The 22885-nt window shown below is 39.3% G+C and overlaps 3 protein-coding genes and 2 long non-coding RNA genes across 5 annotated transcripts; 3 read left to right on the top strand and 2 right to left on the bottom strand.

Annotated features, from left to right (window-relative positions):
- The first annotated feature begins 290 nt into the window (after window positions 1–290).
- On the top strand, window positions 291–8557 carry LOC103517841 (puff-specific protein Bx42). The gene is made up of 8 exons (XM_017447599.2): window positions 291–522; window positions 879–1026; window positions 1326–1493; window positions 1741–1920; window positions 4217–4516; window positions 5892–6133; window positions 6899–7183; window positions 7798–8557. The coding sequence occupies exons 1-8, from the start codon at window positions 509–511 to the stop codon at window positions 7991–7993; spliced, it is 1533 nt and encodes a 510-aa protein (XP_017303088.1). The 5' UTR covers window positions 291–508; the 3' UTR covers window positions 7994–8557.
- On the bottom strand, window positions 2953–3622 carry LOC113470988. The gene is made up of 2 exons (XR_003393857.1): window positions 3412–3622; window positions 2953–3011 (listed from the first exon to the last, which is right to left on the bottom strand). It is a non-coding gene; the product is annotated as an uncharacterized LOC113470988 (long non-coding RNA).
- A 4513-nt stretch (window positions 8558–13070) lies between the features above and the next one.
- Window positions 13071–13760, bottom strand: LOC113470989. Its single transcript, XR_003393858.1, has 2 exons — window positions 13559–13760; window positions 13071–13316 (listed from the first exon to the last, which is right to left on the bottom strand). It is a non-coding gene; the product is annotated as an uncharacterized LOC113470989 (long non-coding RNA).
- Window positions 13761–15447: 1687 nt separating this feature from the next.
- On the top strand, window positions 15448–20132 carry LOC103517837 (cyclic nucleotide-gated cation channel-like; the record flags this gene model as incomplete). The annotated part of the gene is made up of 6 exons (XM_008482885.2): window positions 15448–15469; window positions 15861–16042; window positions 17513–17667; window positions 18230–18331; window positions 18887–19103; window positions 19751–20132. Coding segments are annotated over 6 exons (831 nt in total), but the record flags the coding sequence as incomplete, so codon positions are not given.
- Window positions 20133–20763: 631 nt separating this feature from the next.
- Window positions 20764–22595, top strand: LOC103517839 (mediator of RNA polymerase II transcription subunit 15). Its single transcript, XM_008482888.1, has 3 exons — window positions 20764–20781; window positions 21231–22114; window positions 22430–22595. Exons 1-3 carry the CDS (start codon window positions 20764–20766, stop codon window positions 22593–22595), a joined length of 1068 nt encoding a protein of 355 aa, XP_008481110.1.
- The last annotated feature ends 290 nt before the right edge of the window (window positions 22596–22885 follow it).

Here is a 22885-nt window from a genome sequence, read left to right as displayed (position 1 = left end):
CTTTTTCCTTCTTTTACAAAAAAAGGGCCTTCTCTCTTTGATTTCGGGACGATAAGACCATAGCAGTTACAGTTCCCTCTGTCAAACCTCTTAAAAAAAGGGTATCCTGAATAAAGCTGAAAACAAAAAATACTACATCCTGGCTATTAGACACTATTGAATCATCAAGCAAAAATATTGATTTTTTTTCCTTCTTTTACAATTTCAAAAAAAGTCTAACAGATCGCAGCAGTGGTACCGAGAAGTTCATGTATCATATGTGATACGGTATGAACTTAAGGGTTAACTTTTGGATTTTTTGGAAAAAAGGAGTGAATAAAATTAATTTGTAGGTAATTTATTAATGAAAATTAATTACATTTGATTCCTTTTCCCCTTCTACAATGGAAAATTGCCGTTTTTAAAAGAAACCAATGCTCAGGTGTCACTCACTAATTCAAATAAGATTGCTGTGTGATACCACCATAGTTCTCCTGTTGTAGCAGTGCTGCTACTGCTACAATCCAACATGTCCCTTTCTTCGTAAGTACCTTGACTGCTTCTCTAATCTAGAACTTTTAGAATCACCTGAGGTTAAATGAAAATCAGCATGGTCAGTGTGTGACCATTAGAATAATAATACCTAATACCTAATAGACTTGAGTGGAAGGTAACCGCCAGGCAAAGTTAATGCCCGAGGTATTCTTTACCATCTTATGGTGTAGTGAGTCCAGTCCGTCAGTCATCTCCATCTTCTGTGCCTTCAGTGAGTAGAGAAAGGAATATTTCTACCTCCTTTGTGTTGGTCATATAAGGTCAGCTCTGTAGGATTGGTGAGACATGTGAATTTTCTACATGGAGTGCATCATAACTACAAATAACATTCTCTTGGTTTCCAGGATTCTACCCGCCCCATCACAGTCATCCTGGGACCGAGATGAAGAAGCAGCTGATGAAGCGGCAACAGTATCAACATCTGTTGTGCTCGCAATGCCTACTGCTCCACCCTATGGCCAGAGGAGAGGCTGGATCCCTCGCTCGGAAGATGTGAGCTCCCATTTTATTGCTAATTTCTCCATGGATATGTATCCAAGAGTGGTTTCTATCAAATAGACTTGAAACCTATTTCAAAATAAAAAGGGTAAAAAAAGCTGTGAAAAGTTGCCTTTTTTACTACAAGCAACAATGAAAACAAGTCTCTATTCCTTTTGTATTAGATAATTTTAGGTGTTTTTATACATTTTGGTATACATACTGCATGGTGATTTGACATCTCCAATATTGTTTTCATCAAATTTAAACAATCCTTGTGTATCATAGAATGTCTTGCCTGATTTCTATTCCAGGACTTTGGGGATGGAGGAGCCTTTCCTGAGATCCATGTTGCCCAGTACCCTCTCAGTATGGGGAAGAAGGGGCAGGAGAGTACAAGCAATGCATTGGCTGTGACATTGGACTCAGAGGGGAAGGTCAAATATGATGTACTTGCTAGACAAGGCCATGGAAAGAACAAGGTGAGATTTCTGCAATATATGAATGGTTTGTTCGTAACAATCACAACCGTAATCAGATTGCTTAATTTGTATTAACTTTAACCTCAAAGAGCTGCCTGAATTATTATTTATTTACTGTCTCAAAAAATCTGACTAAGAATCTTCTGACCTGTGTTACTTGGGAGGTAGGTATCAGGTCAGAGAATGAGGGGGGAAAAAAATACCATGTAAGTAAATTGTGTTTTTCATTTCTGTTTTTTCCATGCAGATAATCTACACAAAGCTGAGTGACATGATGCAAACTGAGCTGACACTGGATGACCCTTCACTACAGAAACCTGACGAAGACACCATCAAGGATATAACAGAGAAGACACGACTTGCCCTGGAGAAGTTGACCAATAGTAAAATATCTGCAGCCATGCCTGTCAGATGTGCAGATAAACAGGTGAGATATGTCACTGTATAAAGTGAAAAAAAAAAAAAAGACAAAACAAGAAATCTGTCTTGAGTGTCTGGTAGGGGTTGTCTGTTCAATAGGAATAATACAAACAGCAACAGAAGAAGGAAAATTTATAAAATGAGATCAGGATCTACATTAGAAAATGGTAAAACCACAGCCATTTTTTATGCTGAATATATGTTACAAATCATTTCTTAGGAACTAGTTATTCCCCTGCTGTAAAATGTGGCAGGATTCTGATTCAACTTTGAAAATTATTTACCTAAATCTAAAGCTATCCAATCATCTGATTCTTCTCCTTCAATTCTTGGTGGTTTATCTCCTCGTTCTGGATCATACTTCTTCTTGAATACTCTCCGCACAAATGTTGCCATGGACAGCATGTGTTTGTATGATTTACCAGTGACTATCACAATGAAATCAACATATCTATGTTCTGGAGGTATTGAGATAACACACAGATCTACTGCCCTTTGCTTGTTCAAAACATCTACAAGATCTTCAACATCATACACACCAGTAATTCCTCCTGAAATGAAATGGTTACAATAATTATGTAAGTTGTAGGTCATATGAAGGGGTATCCTGAATAAAGCTGAAAACAAAAAATACTACATCCTGGCTATTAGACACTATTGAATCATCAAGCAAAAATATTGATTTTTTACTTTCTTTTTCCTTCTTTTACAAAAAAAGGGTGACTTTCTAATGCTTTTGACCCAGAATCTAAAAAGAGATATATCTCCCTTCCTCTTATCCATCTTTTTATTTCACAACTCCATACTTACTTTCAAGATTTATGTCCTCAAACTCATCTACCAGTTCTTCTGGTTGCTGATAAAGTCTCACATAATCAGGGTTATCTCTGGCCAGTTGTCTCTCTTCATCTACATCAAATATGATTGTTGATGATGTATTTTTGATTGCCTCAAAACTGCCAGGTGTGCTGGGTTTATCATTTGATTCCTTTTTGGATGAATAGTTTACTGCTAGGGAAATCAATGGTAGATGTCTTCTGGGTGTGAGGTTGGTCTTTATCAATGTTTGTGATAGACACTTACAGCTAGATCTGATGACTGAGAACATGATGGATTTCTAATGGATACAAGCTGACAGAAGTGTTGATTTGAACTTGGTAGATTAATAGATCATAGTAATTAGTTTGATTACAAGTAGTAAGTATCTAATGAGTAAAGTTAGATAGTTTACTGCTAGGGAAATCAATGGTAGATGTCTTCTGGGTGTGAGGTTGGTCTTTATCAATGTTTGTGATAGACACTTACAGCTAGGTCTGATGACTGAGAACATGATGGATTTCTAATGGATACAAGCTGACAGAAGTGTTGATTTGAACTTGTTAGATTAATAGATCATAGTAATTAGTTTGATTACAAGTAGTAAGTATCTAATGAGTAAAGTTAGATCTCACCTTGCAACTTCAAAATTTAAGAACTTAGTTCAGTACAAGGTAAGTACCTGTTTTTACTCTGTGGGCTCCTGAAGATATAGAACTTGAGAAAGTACTTTACACTGAAGAACAGCTTCTGAATAAGGTTTCTAGGAAAAGAAATCAAACTTCACAAGCTTCCTCCCAATGTTTCACACAATCACACCTCTTTCCAGAGTTTCCAGTTTCCAGTCCTTTTTGCTTTTTGCAATTTTGCATTTGAAAAGTATTTAAAATTTTTAAAATTCAAATTTTCGCGCAAAATTGGTAAAGTGAGAAGCTGGCACACAAATAATTTTCGAGTTGTTCGAAAATTGTGCTCACTTCACACATATGTTTTTTTTTTATTATTTTTTTATTTTATTATTATTTTTTTTTTTTTTTACTTCGTCTTTTTAGACCTCATTTTTTTCTAGAGGAAACTCTAACAACAGTGGTCTTATCATCCCAAAATCGAAGAGAATTAGGACAGGATAGGAGAAAGCCAGCCGTTCCAAGAACGGACCTTTATCTCTTTAGGATAACTTTTGGTCCAGGTGGATATCAACCCTGCGACCTAACGTCTGAAATTTGATGATTTATAATTTTATAACATCGTAATGATCTTTCTTCTTCTTTACCTTTTCCCACTCAAGTGGGGGTCGACATTTTTAGGTAACAATTTCCAGGTACCTTCAATGGCCGCGGCCACAAGTGAGCATATTTGGATTAACCTCGGATTAAGTAATCTGATTAAGTGATTTCAAAAATATTCCAAAATTTCAGCCAATCTGACCGCGTTTAATTTAAACTCACATTGTGGCCCCCGGCCTTAGTCCTACCCCTTAATATCCTAATGATCCTACGCCTATTATAATCAATTTTTTCTTTCTTGTCTTCAGGATCAACACCAAAATACCTCGTGGCCCGCCAAGCCCGCCTGCCCCTGTGCTTCACTCCCCCACTCGTAAAGTTTCTGTCAAGGATCAGAAGGAATGGAAGATACCACCCTGTATATCCAACTGGAAGAATGCCAAGGGTTACACGATACCTCTGGATAAGAGATTGGCGGCTGATGGGCGTGGCTTACAACAGACGCATATCAATGAGAACTTTGCTAAGCTCGCTGAGTCACTGTATGTGGCTGATCGAAAGGTGAGTGCTTTTGTACTGTTTAGCTTTCTCCTACTCTGTCTTCCTTCTCTCGCGTTCTTGAGAGATTTTACAATTAAAGGAAAGTGAACATCTAAACCGGATAGACACGTCACGTCTAGAAGAAGAAAAACCCTTCGAATCTTATTTTACTTTCTAACACATTTTTCAAATGTTATCAATTATTTAAATTACATATTGTTTTCTCATCATCTGTAGTTAAGAATTTGATCAAGAATTGTGTTTCACTCGGGCGATATTGGGAATTCTGACATCTCCACTGATTTTTTGGTGGAGATGTCATAACTCCCTTATGCTATGGTAAAATCAACATGCCGTTTTTAATTATTTGCTCAAATCTTTGTGCAAAAAAAAAAAAGTGATATAGGGAACTGTGACAGTGAAGGTCTTATCCCAAAATCAAAGCGAGAAAGATGACTCTATGATGATGATGAGAAAGAGAAAGATGAATCTATAGTAGAAATCCACTATAGGAAAAACTCTATAAAGTAGTTTAAAAAATGATAGAGGAAATTGTAACAATAAAGGTCTTAGTCCTAAATCAAAGAGGGAAAGAGGACACTGTTGAAGAAAGCAAACACTGTTTTGAGATTGAACCTTATTTGTTTGGGATGAAGTTTGCCCCAGGCAGTAGGTGATCAAACTTGCTACCTAGCACCAACAAGGCAGTTGCACTAGCTTCGAAGTTAAATAGGCTGACAGTTTCGGGTTTAAATTGTCACCTTTGCTTTGAGTACTTCTTCTTCTTCTTCTTCTTCTTCTTCTTCTTCTTCTTCTTCTTCTTCTTCTTCTTCTTCTTCTTCTTCTTCTTCTTGTACTTCTTCTTCTTCTTCTTCTTCTTCTTCTTCTTCTTCTTCTTCTTCTTCTTCTTCTTCTTCTTCTTCTTCTTCTTCTTTCAGTTGTACCTTTGGGTCCCTTTTCCTTTGTGACTTCTTATTTAGCAAAGTACCTACGTTTTGTACATTCCAGGCACCTGCAGAATACATCCGATACACCCCTTCCCAGCAAGGTGCTGCCTTCAACTCTGGAGCCAAGCAGAGAGTTATCCGTATGGTAGAAGTACAAAAGGATCCTATGGAACCTCCTAGATTTAAGTACGTGTTTGAAACCACTACCCATGCTACGACACAGACCACAAGTGTCTAATGTAGCAGTTGTTTCATTGCTACGAAATAAAAACGGCGGTGAAACACTTTATTTATTTAAATGAAATTTTCAACTTTAATTCCCCATCAGTGCTTAATGATTCAATTAAGGCTTGATTGAAGTTTGGTGAAATCGGCTATCAGTGTTGTAAAACTGATAAACATTAAATAAATATATTGTATCTAATTTCTCATTCGTTTCATTTCCTCAGGCTCGTGAGAACGTGGAGATGCGAGCTCAGTTGGAGAAGAAGCTAGCAGCCAAGGAGAAGGAGAAGAAGGAGGAGAACCTGAGAGCCCTGGCTCAGAAGGCGCGAGAAGAGAGGGCGGGGCTCAGACCTGCCACGGGAGGAGGGGAGGGAGAAGAGGCGAGGGAGAGAGATCAGATGCGATATGAACGACATAAGGACCGCGCCCGTGATAGGAACCTGGCTAGAGCGGCGCCTGATAAGAGGTAAGTGGCTTGGTCTCTTAAGGTATGCTCACTCATAGTTGACCGGCCGTCGATCGATGTCGACTGAAACCGTCCACACTGCCTCGACAACATAGATTTACCTCGTGGATCGACGGCCGGTCGACTATGTTTGGACACACCTTTAGATTTACTTATGACTAGGCTCTTAATGTGAATTTTAAAAACATGATTTTTCACTGCCATTTTTATTTCGTAGCAATGAAACAACTGCTACACTAGACTCATCTGTGTCGTAGCATGGCCATCCCATAGTATGTCCCTCATCAGATGATGATGATAATAATAATAGACTCTTGAGTGGAAGGTAACCACTAGGCGAGGTTAACGCCTTAGGCGTTCTCTATCCCCTAACCTTTAGAGCTCCATTATCATGTGGTCAAATTCTCAAATAAATGAGGATAAAATTCCATGCCTCGCCTGGGATCGAACCCACGCCCTCCTGTCTACCAAGCGAGCGTCTTGACCACTACGCCACCGAGGCATGTTTAAATGAAAAGTTTAAACTTGATTTAACTTGAACAAGTAGAACTTTTGGATTAAGGAAGTAATTGGGACAAGTGCCAATCCCAATTAAATTGCTTCACCATCGATCCAGGTATTTAACCTTTTTATCCTATTTATCCATGAGTAATGAGACTTTTCAGTCCTATGCTGACAGTATAAACATAGTACATTCTATGCTATTCTCCTCATGAGATCCCCAAGGCGGTTATTTTACCTATTTATCCATCTTCTCTCCCTCAGGTCCAAGTTGCAGCGGGATCGTGAGCGCGACATTTCGGAACAGATAGCCCTCGGTCTGCCCGCCAAAACTAACATGGGTGGTGCTGGAGAGGCAGGGTTTGACCAGCGCCTGTTCAACACTAGCAAGGGCATTGGCTCTGGCTATGGAGACGACGAGGCGTACAATGTCTATGATAAGCCATGGAGAGAGGGTAGCAGCCTGGGGCAGCATTTGTATCGGCCCTCGAAGAATTTGGACAAGGACCTTTATGGAGACGATTTGGATAAGATTATCAAGACCAACAGGTGAGTGGAGATTTTTTTAATGGACTTTGTGAAAGAAAAAAAATTGTTCTTTGTTTATCCAGGTTTGATAATTGATAGTAAGTAGGCAATAGAAAGATAGCCAGATTTTTTATTTTATTTTTTTTTTTTTTTTCACCTTTATTTTTCCATTGGTTAAGAAAAAGAGTTTATAATTTATTTTTATTAATTTACTGTTGGACTTTTTTCCATGGGTGCGACCAAATTTATGATTGGCAACTCTTTCAACAGATGAGATCCTATGAGACTTCACATCTGCTACATCTTTAGCTCATCTTACTTGAAAGCAGTGCTTTTTTACCCCTCTTATGGCCAATCTTACCACTGAGAGTTAACACAGTGTCAAGGGTTTTCTTTGACGTCGCCTATTTGATTTATACAGGCCAATATTTTTTAAACTACGGATTAACTGAAAATGAAAACTCTCTGTGATAAAATTGAGAAAAAATGGAGCATTAGTCATTCAGAGTTAACCCCTCTCTCCTTGTGTGTCTCATTTACCTAGTTACCACGAGGATACGGAAAGTAAGTACCTACTGCAGTTTGTCATAGATTGTTAATTGAACTAATAAATAAAATGAAAATTCTCATTTCAGGTTTGTTCCGGACAAAGAGTTCAGTGGCACAGATCGTAGTGGCGCGGGTCGCTCTGGTCCTGTGCAGTTTGAGAAGCAACCTGAGGAGGAGGAAGATCCATTCGGACTGGATCAGTTCTTGACGCAAGCTAAGCGCGCGTCTAAACGTCCCCAACATGGGGAGCGACGCGATGATAAGAAGAGACGCAAAGACTAAGATCCAATGTTCGGTGGGACGTTGCTTTACGCGTATTAGCTTCCTTATCCTATAGGAAGGAAAGTAATGTATTTTTTTCTTCTGGAATTCTGAATTCTGAAAAGATTTCCAGTGGCGGACGATCCAAAATTATAGACAGGGGCGTGGGGAAAAGTGAGATGTACCTAATGTGTGTAGAAGCGTTTTGGTGTTGACGAAAATTTGCTCACAGTTGGATGAAATAAAATAGAGATATAAAAGCACAAGTGGTTAAAGAGAGAAAGTCGCGACAAGGGGCCTCTCTAAATGTTCTTGTGGGGCCCCTAAGTGCCCGGGATGGAGTGTACATCACTACATCACTTCCCCTCTTCTGAATCCCAAATCCCAACCCTTGAATGCCCTTGATTATTTAGGGTTGAGAAGAGGGAATCGGGTACGACCACTATTTAGTGTTACGAGTGCAATTGTGGGGTCTATTTGTCTGTGAATGAGAATATTAACGATTGTTCAATGTTCACTTTAATATTTTTCCATTTTTTCGTTCATGTCCAATTTTTCGTTCACTTTAATAATTATAAAATAAGGTAATCTGAGGTACCTTTATGTGTGTATTAGTTCTATTACCATTACTTACCGCCTCCTAAATCAGTTACCTAGTTTTTCCTCTTTAGAACCTGAGGTAAGGTAGGTATATTGTAACGTGTTCATCCTCATTAAATTCATAACTATTAATTTATTATTACATAAGTAACTAATTACCTATAGCTTGTCAGTTGTCAGGGATTGAAATCATAAAATGAGTTTTATTGTAAGGTATTTATTTTTTTCTGCAATGTAGGTACCTATTCAGGGATTGAAATCATAAAATAAGTTTTATTGTAAGGTATTTATTTTTTTCTGCAATGTAGGTACCTACAAAAATATTACTGTTAAGTTCTGCTGTCACTCCTTAAATCAAGTTGTAAATAAAGATTAACTTGGTCATTTACTTTGATCAAGTTGGTAGTTTTAAAACAAATCACCACTGCCTACCTGATTTATTGATTAAAAAAACTAGGTAGGTATTAGGTAGTTTGATTTCCTTGTCTTTTTCCAAGGTGGTAAAAAGAAATAATAAAAGCCAGGGTAGCATGTTAACTTATTTGCTCAATATTCTCTTGTTACAGTTTCAAAGAATCAGAAAACTCCTGAGAACCTGATGTCCATGGTGATGTGAAATACTTGCTACCTGTGATTCTAATTATTATACTACACATTGGGTAAAGTGGATCTGGCTCAGTATGATTGGTACTTAGAAGGGTTAATCATATGTGATTGCTGATTCAAGGAGTACTCAGTCCTGTGAGGACAAGGGAAAGTTGTTGCACCAAGGGACTGGAAGTGGAACCCCATTAGACTTAGCAATATCCAGTGGTTGTCCCTATATGTGGTGGAAAAAACCTACAATTATTGGAAGACAAAGGTGCCCATTCTTTACACTGGACATTTTCATCAGAAGAGAAGAATATTCTGGCTTATATGAAGAACAAAATACAAAGTAGAAACAAAAGGTATTTTTGTCAGATACAAACACATAAAGGAAATGTTTTACTTACAAAATATATTTCACAATACAAATCGAAAAGGAAACAAATGTCATTTAATTTATTTTGTCTCCTAAAGCATGTTGCCATTGTTGCAGACTCAAAATTCTCAGCACAACTTGATTCATATACCTAATAGCTATGTTTTGTGGGAGGGGACAATTATTAGATGGGAGGATGGGACAAGAAGGGCCCAAACTTGGTTGTGGAGTAACCAAACTAGGCGGCTTGTAAGTAAAACTTGCTTTTTAAATTGACGTTTTTGTTGGAAATAATTATTCGAACAAGCAACTTTGATTTTCAAGTCAGTTGCCCGTTGCCCAGGAAAAACAATCCCTTAGCAAAACAATTTATGAGATTATGAGTTACATTGGGTTCCGTTTACGTAGTCAAACACAAAGTTCAAAAGTTTACTTTCGGCGTAAAATCTAGACCCGAATCTGACCAAATGCAAGAGATAGGTACATATATTATTATCAGGTTACCTATGTAAAAAACTGTTCATGATACAACCACATTCACAAATGCGGAAAAAAGTGCCCTAGCATTGACGTTTGACTTCATAACTTTGTGAACACTTGTAAAAATCACCACAAATTCATAGAATGATCAAAAAAAAAAGAAAGATCACAAAAAATTAAGAAGAAAAAATCTTACCAAATACAATAATCTCATGATGAGCACAATTCAATCAATAATCACTCACTGATTCGAATCCTGACGAGGCGATAAATTTTATATATGAACCACAGGATTCTTACATCATAGCAGGATCTCCCCATTATTGTTCTATGACATAGGACCAGTGTAACCCTTCTCCAGAAAAAATCTATTGTCAAAACAAGCGATCTTCAAAGTGCAATATGTGGTCCATTTGAATTCTGTTTTCGTTAGGATACCCGCGATCTATTCTTGAAACTAGTGGTCTCCAACCTTTTCCATATTGTCAAAACAAGCGATCTTCAAAGTGCAATATGTGGTCCATTTGAATTCTGTTTTCGTTAGGATACCCGCGATCTATTCTTGAAACCAGTGGTCTCCAACCTTTTCCACAAAACACTGGTCTCAAGCTCGGGTTCCAGTAGATGCGACTTCTAGTTCTACGACGATATACGATTCCGCGCGATCGAATTTAAACATTCGGATTCAAATCCTGATCAAAACTAAGCAACCTATAGTTGGGAGATAGCTCAACCTTCCAATAACTGGGCCTGTTTGCTAATATTTACTCGGGCGATATTGGGAATTCTGACATCTCCACTGATTTTTTGGTGGAGATGTCATAACTCCCTTATGTTATGGTAAAATCAACATGCCGTTTTTAATTATTTGCTCAAATCTTTGTGCCAGCCTTACAGACCTCTTGATTTGCTATAAGTACTTAGATTTTTTGTGAAGCTAATTTTGTGTCATCTTGTTTGTTTTATTTTTAAAGGAAGAACTATGACATAGGACCAGTGTAACCCTTCTCCAGAAAAAATCTATTGTCAAAACAAGCGATCTTCAAAGTGCAATATGTGGTCCATTTGGATTCTGTTTTCGTTAGGATACCCGCGATCTATTCTTGAAACCAGTGGTCTCCAACCTTTTCCACAAAACGCTGGTCTCAAGCTCGGGTTCCAGTAGATGCGACTTCTAGTTCTACGACGATGTACGATTCCGCGCGATCGAATTTTAACATTCGGATTCAAATCCTGATCAAAACTAAGCAACCTATAGTTGGGAGAAATTGTAGCTCAACCTTCCAATAACTGTAAGTTGTTCAAAAGCTACGGATTAAAAATCAAGCGGATTGAAATTCATCGACTCAGGCATTTGGTAGCATCACGTCCAAATCCTGTAACGCGTCGCACACTACGTTGCGTCGATTGCTTCAAATGCTCGGGTTTGGAACCACTTCAATAGTTAATTCAATCTACGCCTCTCTCGTCACATATCTTGCCTGTTTCGCCCATTGACTTTCTTCAGGCACTCTCCGGGTCTTTGGATTTTGTTTATCTTGCTGAGTAGAGTTTCATTGAATAGAGTTATCAAGAGCTGCGTAACAGTTCAACAACAACAATTATTAAGATTCCGGGTTTCAGGTTTGATTGTTGAAATGGTAAAATTTGGCGCTCGAAATAATATCGCTTGTCTATCAACGAAATGTCGCTCTCTATCGAATTTTGACATTTGAGAGGCTGGCGAAAAACGGCGACCCCGTCTGAAAACGGGAAAAGGCGAGAAAGAAGAAGAAGAAGAAGAAGATTGAATTTGGACAACAGGAGGTGTAACGTTTCCCAACTACCTGAATACCCAATAAGATCGTCCATAATCGACAGATTAGGCTGGTGTAATGAAGTGCAGATGGCACTTTCTTATTACAATCCATCCCTCAGGAGTTCTTCTGAATTTTCGGATCACGTGTCCTCAAAAAACGTTTCGTTAGAAATTTTGTATGATAAGCAAGCTGATAACGAAAAGGAAAAGATGAATTTTCCTCTCCTCTTTCTCTCACCGACTTTCATACATAGGTACAATAGATAGAGAAGAAGAAGAAGAGATTATATATTTTTAAAAAACACATAAACAATCTGCCAGCCTCTGGATAAGGTCTGTGTCGTAGCATGCCCATCCCGTAGAATGTTCCTCATCAAATGGGCTACAAGAGACACAATACTTCCCATTTAGGTGCTGGGTCAAGACGAGAACACTAGAGAGTAACCCGTTGAAATATTTCATGAATTTTTTCTGTTTATTTCCCCCAGCACATCATCTATCCTCGCAACAATGAAACAGAAGCCAATACCTGGTTGAGGAAAGAATCCGTTCCCGAGCAAGGTAAGTGTTTGGTTGGTTGACAATGACAAAAAATAGCTTCACTTCATTTAAAAAGACATCTTCGGCGCGAACGACCTACTGTTCGTAGTATTAAAGCGCCTAAAAGGGGGTAAAAACAAATCTTCCACAAGTTCACACCTCTGTTTGCTAATATTTACTCGGGCGATATTGGGAATTCTGACATCTCCACTGATTTTTTGGTGGAGATGTCATAACTCCCTTATGCTATGGTAAAATCAACATGCCATTTTTAATTATTTGCTCAAATCTTTGTTGTGGACTATGTACGAGTTTAGGTCAGTGACGAATTGACTTCAAAATTTTGCCCAGGTATACTTACCGACTCTCATACATAGGTACAATAGATAGAGCTAATAAGGTCTGTGTCGTAGCATGCCCATCCCGTAGTATGTTCCTCATCAAATGGGCAACAAGAGACACAATACTTCCCATTTAGGTGCTGGGTCAAGACGAGAACACTAACAGACCTCTTGATTTGCTATAAGTACTTAGATTTTTTGTGAAGCTAATTTTGTGTCATCTTGTTTGTTTTATTTTTAAAGGAAGAATAAGTCAACACCTACAACATGGAAAAACTAAAAATTAGAAAGTGGGGAAAAAAATGGAAATTTGCTAAAAGGCACCATTATTCTTGCTTGCTGATTAAATTACCTGCTAAAAATAAGCAGCAACTAGCTGTAACATATCTGGGGAATGTTTTGAACGAGTGGTACATGTAGAATCTATGGAAAAACACAACCCCAGTGGCCATTGTATTGTAGCCAAGGTCCATTTTGGTTCCACAGTCAATAATAAACCGGGCACCTTCTCTACGGTACCGTTGTTCTGTTTCATAGTCAATGCCTTCCCTGAATGACGGAGAGTTGCGGATGTCTTTCTTATCAAAATACCAGTAAGGCATAGTGACAGATTCAATCAAACTGTGAAGAAAAGAGAGACTATAAATTATTATTGGGTACCTAACTTCACATTTTTTGTTGTCCTTTACATGTGAAAAATCTTCACAGATGAAAACAACCATATTTAAGAGATATGGAATTCACAAACAAAGTAAGGTTTGTGGAAGAATTACTGCATAATTTTAGATTGTTGAGTGACAGCAAATGCCAACCTCTTTAATATCCAGTATTGATTATTGAAAAATTGTATCTAGGAAACTTACCACAGGCAGATGAGATGGGTTGTTCCAGGTACCTACATAGAACTTTCAAAGTTGAAATTAAAAAGCAACTTTGGAAAACCCACAAGTCGGCATGAATAAAATATGATATGGAATAAAGTGAAAAGCACAAAATATCAGAAATGGCAATAATATCAGAAGAAAAAAGGCGAAAAAAATCTCGCAGAACGGCAGAACGCCGATCGAATTTAAACATTCGGATTCAAATCCTGATCAAAACTAAGCAACCTATAGTTGGGAGAAATTGTAGCTCAACCTTCCAATAACAACAATAAGTTGTTCAAAAGCTACGGATTAAAAATCAAGCGGATTGAAATTCATCGACTCATGCATTTGGTAGCATCACGTTCAAATCCTGTAACGCGTCGCACACTACGTTGCGTCGATTGCTTCGAATGCTCGGGTTTGGAACCACTTCAATAGTCAATTCAATCTAGGCCTCTCTCGTCATATATCTTGCCTGTTTCGCTCATTGACTTTCTTCAGGCACTCTCCGGGTCTTTGGATTTTGTTTATCTTGCTGAGTAGAGTTTCATTGAATAGAGTCATCAAGAGCTGCGTAACAGTTCAACAACAACAATTAAGATTCCGGGTTTCAGGTTTGATTGTTGAAATGGTAAAATTTTGGAGATCGAAATATCGCTCGTCTATCAATGAAATGTCGCTCCCCATCGAATTTCGACTGACGAAAAACGCAGACCCCGTCTTAATGATCTACCGATTAGGTGGGTGTGATGGTGTGCAGATGGCACTGTCTAATTACAATCCATCCCTCAAGAGTCTTACGGATTTTCGCATCACGTGTCCTCAAAAGACGTTCGGTTGAAATTTTGTATGATAAGCAACTGATAACGAAAAGGAAAAGATGAATTTTCCTCCCAAAAGCTATGCGTCTGCGTTCCACATGTCTCATCGATTATTAAAGAAGTCCGTCCTCTCTCTCTCTCTCTCTCTCTACTTATACCACCCGTATATGTTTCATCTGCCACTTTTCTCCTCTCAGTGCGTGGCGACATAGAGAGCGGTGTGGACGAGGATGAGGAGTACCATGACTCGTGAGTAGGGACTGCACATTGCTTTTTCCATTTACATCAACAACATTAGTCAAACCTCTATTGAGGTCTACATTATAGTCGAGACCGAAGGCAATCGATGTTAAAAGAAAGACATATGTAGATATTCAACAACATCAATTGGAACCCATATAAAGTAGGTAGGATCAAAAGGATTGTGGTGGACTGAAAAAGGAAAGTTTATAAACTAGATATGTACCTACTATGTACATACAATCAAAGGAGGTATGTATGTTTAATGAGAAAGCAAAGAATGAAATTGATCCAAAGATTCAAAATTTGCCAGATTTACAGGGTCTCCTGAAAGTAATTTTCAGCTGACGTGCAAGGACATGGAAGGAGCCCAGATATTGTTCCTGGGCGTCCAAACCCCAATCCTTCCAACGAGATAGGTGCCTTTCCTAACGCACACGGAAGGTAAGTAAAAGTAGCGAATGTTTTACTCAAAACTCAAACTGTTCTACTTGAATGTATCTCCTAATTGCTGATGATTTTGTTTAGGGATTCCGAGAAGGAGCGAAGGGAGAGGTTTATTCAGGAGAGGATTCGTCACCTGGCCCATGTATTTACTGAGAGAGCTCAGAAGATCAAGCGTATCCTCGACTTTCCACCGACCCCTTCGTCCTCGACAACTCTCTCCAGTAGCTCTGAAGGTAAAGGTAGAAACACACTACCATTACGTTACTTCACGTGAGGGCAGTGTGGCTATCATGAACGAAATTACCTACAATATTATGGGAAAGTGAAGTGAAAGGGAAAATTGGAAAGAGAAATCAGGACCCCTGTATCATAAAAACTTGGGAACAGCAACATACGTTGGGTGAGTGGGCCATGAAATTGGGTAGCCTTTAAGCTGTGTCCACAGTCCACACATAGTCGACGTCCCTTGAAACCGTACAGTGCCTCAACAATATGTATAGATTGACGCGGCGTCGACTATGTGTGGACAGAGCTTTGGGACAGGATAATCGCAAAAATCTATGTATTCATACGTACAGGGGCTACGAAATATGGGCTAAAAATCACTTTTTTGAACTCAGGGGACCCTAAAACTAATCTTTTCATTCACTCAGTACCGGATTTGAATATTTGGACCGATTGCAATACTTTCACATTACCCTGTTTTAAGGTTCCTAATCCCTGAATTTATATCGATGATCGAAAGTAAAAAGTACCTGTCTGATTCTAATTTCACGTCTCCATCCTTCCAGACGAGAACAAAATCCTGAACAACCTGCCCCTCAAGTTGAAGACAGATGTGGCGATCAATGTCCACATTCAGACTCTCAGCAAGGTGCAGCTGTTTCAAGACTGTGATGAGGCTCTCCTCAGGGAACTGGTTCTCAAGCTGAGACCCGTCCTGTATTTGCCTGGCGATTATATCTGTAGAAAAGTAAGTATGTGCTAATTCAGTCAAACATGGCTGAACCAATGAGATTCCGCTTTGGACGTAAACACAGGGAAATCTCACAATCTCATTGGTTCAGCTATGTTTGACAGAATTAAATTTCACATAATCGAATATAAGTACGGCTTGAGAGAAAAGGTAAGAGAATCGGACGCTCTGTTGGGATATCTTTGGCCATCATAAAAAATCATAAAAAACAACAAGACTTTTAGAGATCGATTATGGTGGCGAGGTTTTGTATACATATAAATAGTCGACCTGCCATAAACAGAACGACTTAGGATATGTATGTACTATGGGAAAACTTTGAACTACATCTTTTTGGCTCCCCCTGAGCTCACTTGACGTGATAGTAGTGTGTTTCTACCTTGAAAGGATACCGCCTTGTTGTGGCGTTCGGAAGAATCGGAAGTTACTCCTCCGGACACGCAATGTAAAGACTAAAGTTACTTTTCCTTGTAAAGCTTTAACATAAAAGATGGCTGAAGTAAGATTTATGAATAATGGTTGTAAAGGTGTCAATCTGTCAATTGCAAACATTGTATCCCCGTCCACAGTCAAACATGGCTGAACCAATGAGATTCCGCTTTGGACGTAAACACAGGGAAATCTCACAATCTCATTGGTTCAGCTATGTTTGACGGAATTAAATTTCACATAATCGAATATAGGTAAGTACGGCTTGAGAGAAAAGGTAAGAGAATCGGACGCTCTGTTGGGATATTTTTCGCCTTTCCGCAGATTCCATGAAGTTGCCTCCTGAGCTTGAACTCGATCCCAACCCAAATCTATCTGATAGACAACCTAAGAGACGCATACAGTCAAATGCTTGTCAGATTGTAAAGGTAGACTTGAGCTCACGTAATGTGATAGTAATTAGTAGTGTGTTTCTACTTTAAGTTGCGTCAAGAAAACTTCAACACTCGTAGGTCGTAATCACTTCTAAAGGATCTACGAGTATTTCTTCGGTACTCCAATCAGCTGATGATTTGTTATTTATAAAATCATGCCTACAAACAGTAACGGACACGCAATGTAAAGACTAAAGTTACTTTTCCTTGTAAAGCTTTAACATAAAAGATGGCTGAAGTAAGATTTATGAATAATGGTTATAAAGGTGTCAATCTGTCAATTGCAAACATTGTATCCCCGTCCGTTAGCTGTGTTGCGTGAAATTGGGCTCTCTTCTAGATTTCATTACTGTGGGTTTGATAATCATAATCGGACTTGTACTTACCAATGCTAGGTATGAAAATGGTATGCACCAAACACTGAACAACTAGCTAGGTTAGCTTCTAAAGGATCTACGAGTATTTCTTCGGTACTCCAATCAGCTGATGATTTGTTATTTATAAAATCATGCCTACAAACAGTAATACCTACCGATCAATATACGAGTACGAGTACTAGAAATAGCTTAACAGTTCCAATAGAAATCCTTTTGATATTTTCCAGGGTGAGGTTGGAAAAGAGATGTACATTGTGAAGACGGGCCAAGTCCAAGTAGTTTCTGGTGAGACGGTTCTTGCTACCCTAACAGAGGGGTCAGTGTTTGGGGAGATCAGTTTGCTAGCTTTGGCCGGAACAAATCGACGCACAGCGGATGTGAGGTATGTTCTGAACTAATATTATTCTCCATTAATATCCTATTTAACGTGTTCGATTCCCGCTCGGGGCGAATTTTCATTATCGGAACGGCTGGGTTTCTCCTAAACTGTCCTTGTCTTCGATTTCGGGACGATAAGACCAATTACAGTTCCCTCTATGTTCCCTCTATCAACAACCTGATCTTTTGAAGGAAAGAAAGGAATTTTAACTGCTTGCCACAACTGTCGTAATATACTACGCTAAATTTTATGACTTGACTTGGACTCGAACCACCAACCTCCAGATTCAATTTATTTCATTATCGGAACGGCTGGGTTTCTCCTAAACTGTCCTTGTCTTCGATTTCGGGACGATAAGACCAATTACAGTTCCCTCTATCAACAACCTGATCTTTTTAAGGAAGGAAAGGAATTTTAACTGCTTGCCACAACTGTCGTAATATACTACGCTAAATTTTATGACTTGACTTGGACTCGAACCACCAACCTTCAGATTCAAAGTCCACCGTGCTAACCACTGCAGCACTGAGGTTGGTTACCTGATCTCTCTAACTTCCTGTTTCAGATCACACGGATTTTCCAACCTGTTTGTTCTGAACAAGGATGATCTCAATGAGGCTATTGAGTATTATCCCAACGCACAGGAGGTCCTCAAGAAGAAAGCCAGGTAGGAAAAAAGGGCTGGAGGTAATTGGGTATAGTATCTTTCACCTGTAATAATAGCCAATGTACGAGACCAAGGATTAAGGGGTGCGGTAGCGCTCCGCCCCGCCATGTCGAAACTTTCTACTAAGAAATATTATACAGCCCCAGAGTAAGCAGCCGTTTTCAGGTAGTTTTAGAGGAAAACCTACAAACGATGGAAGAAATTAATAATACGAAGGGAAAATCGTGTGAACTTGGTCTTAATTTTTGTGCTCAAAATGGCAGGACTAGGTTCACGAACCTGAGATCAAAGCTCCCTTGTGTTTTTACTTTCCTTACCTTTATTGAACAAACTCCCTGGAAAAGTCCCTTTGCAAAAAGCAGTAACTACAGTTTAAAGTTGAATCCAAGCACAACATTTTTCTCTCTATGTCCTCCAGACAACTAATCAAGGAAAATGCAGCCAGAGAGCGGGTCAGTCAACCCAAGCTATCCACTATGGACGCCTCTAGTGTTCTTCTCGATAGGAAATTAAAGTTGAATCCAAGCACAACATTTTTCTCTCTATGTCCTCCAGACAACTAATCAAGGAAAATGCAGCCAGAGAGCGGGTCAGTCAGCCCAAGCTATCCACTATGGACGCCTCTAGTGTTCTTCTCGATAGGAAGGGAGAAGAGCCCAAGCAAGCGCCCAAGCTGTTGCCCATAGTGATGCAAGTAGTGCCACAGAACTCCATGGCCTCCAAGCTACTCCGGTGTGGCTCCAAGTCTTTGAACAAACGTCCGCACAGGAGGGTAAGTTTCACTATTGTTTTTAAGCTTGGTCCCACTCTGTACGTGAAATTGAGCTAGAAATTTTATAATCAAACTGTCTGGAAATCCCTTGGCACTGACTCTACACTGATTGAAGGTGAAAATAAACATAAAATTTCCTCTCTGTATCCTCCAGACAGCAGACAGCTGATAAAGGAGAATGCAGGCCTCTCGCAAACGTAGTTACACGACGTTTAGTAGCGCAGTCGTGCGATCGGCGTAGCTTGTGAATAGTGAAAATGCAAATCTATGAAAGTATCGAGCATGGGACTCTAAAACTGTGTAGACACAATGTGTTTACTGTAACTGTCTGGAAATCCCTTGGCACTGACTCTACACTGATTGAAGGTGAAAATAAACATGAAATTTCCTCTCTGTGTCCTCCAGACAGCAGACAGCTGATAAAGGAGAATGCAGGCCCCTCGCAAACGTAGTTACACGACGTTTAGTAGCGCAGTCGTGCGATCGGCGTAGCTTGTGAATAGTGGAAATGCAAATCTATGAAAGTATCGAGCATGGGACTCTAAAACTGTGTAGACACAATGTGTTTACTGTGTTTAGACTCTCAAAAACCAGCGTTTACTGCAATTTTATAAGTTCCAACGGTGCAATTTTATATCATTTCACAGGTGAACCGCAGTGCATCGGCCGACACCTATTTCCATCCGAAACAACAGAGGAGACTCCTGCACCAAACACCAACAGGCCATAACAACTCCTTTGAATGTCAGGTCACGGTTCATAGGGAAGATATTCATGAGTCTCACATCACCAGTGAATAGAATCACCAGTGCTGCATGAGGGCAGATGGAATTGTACTGATCAAAATAGCAGTGAAAGAAGACTTTAAAAGGAACGGCCTTTGCATATTAAAATGAAAATGACCAGGAAGAGTGAAAGCTTTTTGCGGGACAAAAATACCTATCAATTATTTTTTTATACTTATAATATGTGTCTATTTTTGTTATTATTTAGGAATAAAAAAAAATTAAGAGTTCTTATTATACAATAAAGGCTACCTATCTCTATTTTGTGTAAATCAGTACAAACTCACTTTTCTCTTTTTGAGGCCGGAATTTAGGATTGGAGATCGTAAACTCAGAGAGCGGACGTCCTTATTTTCGAGTAAAGAGAAATCTGTGGGCATATTACATTTTTACTTACTTGAAGAATTTTCTAGACACCCTTAGGTACGAGCTACGAGACCACAGGTTAGATTTGAGGAGATAAAGGTCAGAAAGCCACTAGGGAATGGCGATTGCAAATTATTTCACACCCGCCAGATATGTAGATCCTTCGAATTCACTCCCTGGAGTCCAGACCAGTCCTGTCTGTATAGTTTAATTCCTATAAGGATGAATGGAGGACACTTTTATAATACTATTTACATTGTGAAAACAAATAAATTTGAAACATAATGCAGATATGGCATCTTGAAATTAACACAACTATAGGAACACTTCCCTGAGGCTGATTGCACAATACCCTCGGTACTCTAGGAACCTACTTGATTTCCACATACTTAAACCCAGGATGACATTGATGTCAAACTAATACATCCAGGTATTCAGTTGATCCATTAATAGAAAAGGAGGTGACTTTCTAGTTTCGGTGTTCAGTTGGCCGTTGTCATCGCATCAAGATGGGTCTATTCAGCAAGGTAAGAAATCCTGATTTATTTATTTTAGATCTAGGTATTTACTTTTTGACTAATTAAATTGATAATTAAAAAAAAAAAAATCTTTTCATTAGTTACCTACTTTTATAAGTCATTTATCAGTCAACAAATCTTACTCAGATATTCCCACATGGTTAGTGGCAAATTGTGGTGAAACTGTAGCAATCAAAAGAAGTGGCGAACAAATGTGAAGTCCTTGCATGTAGGTATTTTTCAGTGATAATTCTAACATTCTTATATTCTCTTTGCATTAGTTACCTACTTTTATAAGTCATTTATCAGTCAACAAATCTTACTCAGATATTCCCACATGGTTAGTGGCAAATGGTGGTGAAACTGTAGCAATCAAAAGAAGTGGCGAACAAATGTGAAGTACTTGCATCTAGGTATTTTTCAGTGATAATTCTAACATTCTTAATTCTCTTTGATAGGTGATTGTCCTCAGTGCCTGTTTCGTTCTTTGTATGGCCCAAGACTATGAATATTCCATCAACCAAGACAAAGTCTCCGTCAGACAAGGTCCAGCAGTAAGTCAGAATCAATTCCAGAGACAACCAGCCTTCCAATCTAACAGCTTCCAACGAGTACAACCCATTCAATCTGCACAGCTTTCCAAATTCCAATCCATTCCCCAAGTGAAAGTCAGTCAACTCTCTGCCCAACCCCAACAAGGAGCTTTCCCTCAGAATCAATTTGCAGGACAACCTCAGAATCAATTTGTAGGACAACCTCAGGAATTCTCAACCGAATCTCAATTCGCAGCTGCTCCCGCTAGATTCCAAGCTAGACCCGTGTCTTTCAAACCTGCCGCTGCCAGCACATATGTCCCCCAGAACCCACAAAGCTTGAATGGCAATCAGAACCCCAACAGTTTCAGACAACCTCCCGTCCAGAGTGCTCCATCTTTCAACGATGAATCAGACCTCGCTCCCGCCCCTGCTCCAGCTCCAGTTCCTGTCCAGCAGTTCTCCCAACAACCTCAGAGATTCCAACCCCAACAGGAACAAGCTTCATTTGAGCAGGCTCCAGTAAGAAGACCAGCTAAAGTACGCCTTACTTCCGTCACTCCCAGTGCAGCTCCGTCCGTTAGCCCCCAAGCACAAACTGCTGATGACTTGGCACTCATCCAAGAGCAGAATGCTGCCGCCAAGTATTCCTTCTCCTCCCAGGTCCAGAACGGAATCCACGATAACTCCCTCCAGAGAGAAGAAGTCAGAGATGGTCTCGCTCTCAAAGGAATGTACGCGTACAGTGACGGATTCTTCAAGAGAACTGTCCAGTATGAGGCTGATGAGAATGGATACAGAGTTGTTCAGTAAGTATATGCATTCATTTTTATTTCTATTAGATGTGTCCTCTTTGGTTTCAAAATTTGACACCCTATAGTTAGTTAGTCCCTAAACTTATTTATTTATTTATTTTTCAAGAGGCTGAGTAATACCCTTAATACCCAGTAGGTAGAACATGAAGTGCCCATATGGTCAACTGTTCATATTCATGATCGACGTCACTTAACTCTCATTTTATCTACGGGAAACTGGTGCGCTCAACGTCTCAAATTTTTTAGCTACAACCACATTGATTACAATAGGCATTCGTGTATCTAACAAAGATTTTTTTCTTGTTTCAGTGAAAGCGCCGAGCCCATTGGCAATGGTGAAGGTCCACAACTGAACTTGGATGGCCAAGCTCAAGTTGCCACTGACATTGACGGAGCTAGTCATGGCTACTCCATCACCGCTGACGATATTGTTGAGCTGAGAAAGCGGAAGCAGCCTTTCAAGATCGCCGTTTGAGCCAACCTTCCAACAGAGTCAAGTTTATGATAGTTGACCAAATCATCGTCTCGTCTATCTATTTCATTGTATTTCGTTGTAACTAGTAACTAATAGAGGTGCTCGTATGTTTGTAGATACTAATAATGTTGCATATTGAACTTCCATATTGGCCCCTCGGGGTAACCAAACATTAAGTCAACAAGATCATTTGACACAGTATAAGGAGACAGATAGGTAGCCATTTGTACCTACAAGTATTAATGTTAATCATTAGCAACTAAGACTGCGGGCGAAGTTTGTGTACATAT

Source organism: Diaphorina citri, unplaced genomic scaffold (assembly GCF_000475195.1).
Source record: "Diaphorina citri unplaced genomic scaffold, Diaci psyllid genome assembly version 1.1 scaffold1991, whole genome shotgun sequence".
Lineage (NCBI taxonomy): Eukaryota > Metazoa > Arthropoda > Insecta > Hemiptera > Psyllidae > Diaphorina > Diaphorina citri.
Note: the sequence above shows the minus strand (reverse complement) of the source record. Positions and strands in the feature narration are given on the sequence as shown.

Coding starts and splice junctions, on each gene's coding strand:
- LOC103517841 (XM_017447599.2), top strand. Junction 1,921..4,216: donor TCAGATGTGCAGATAAACAG/GTGAGATATGTC, acceptor CCTTAATATCCT/AATGATCCTACGCCTATTAT. Junction 4,517..5,891: donor TGTATGTGGCTGATCGAAAG/GTGAGTGCTTTT, acceptor TCATTTCCTCAG/GCTCGTGAGAACGTGGAGAT.
- LOC103517839 (XM_008482888.1), top strand. Junction 22,115..22,429: donor AATGGATACAGAGTTGTTCA/GTAAGTATATGC, acceptor TTCTTGTTTCAG/TGAAAGCGCCGAGCCCATTG.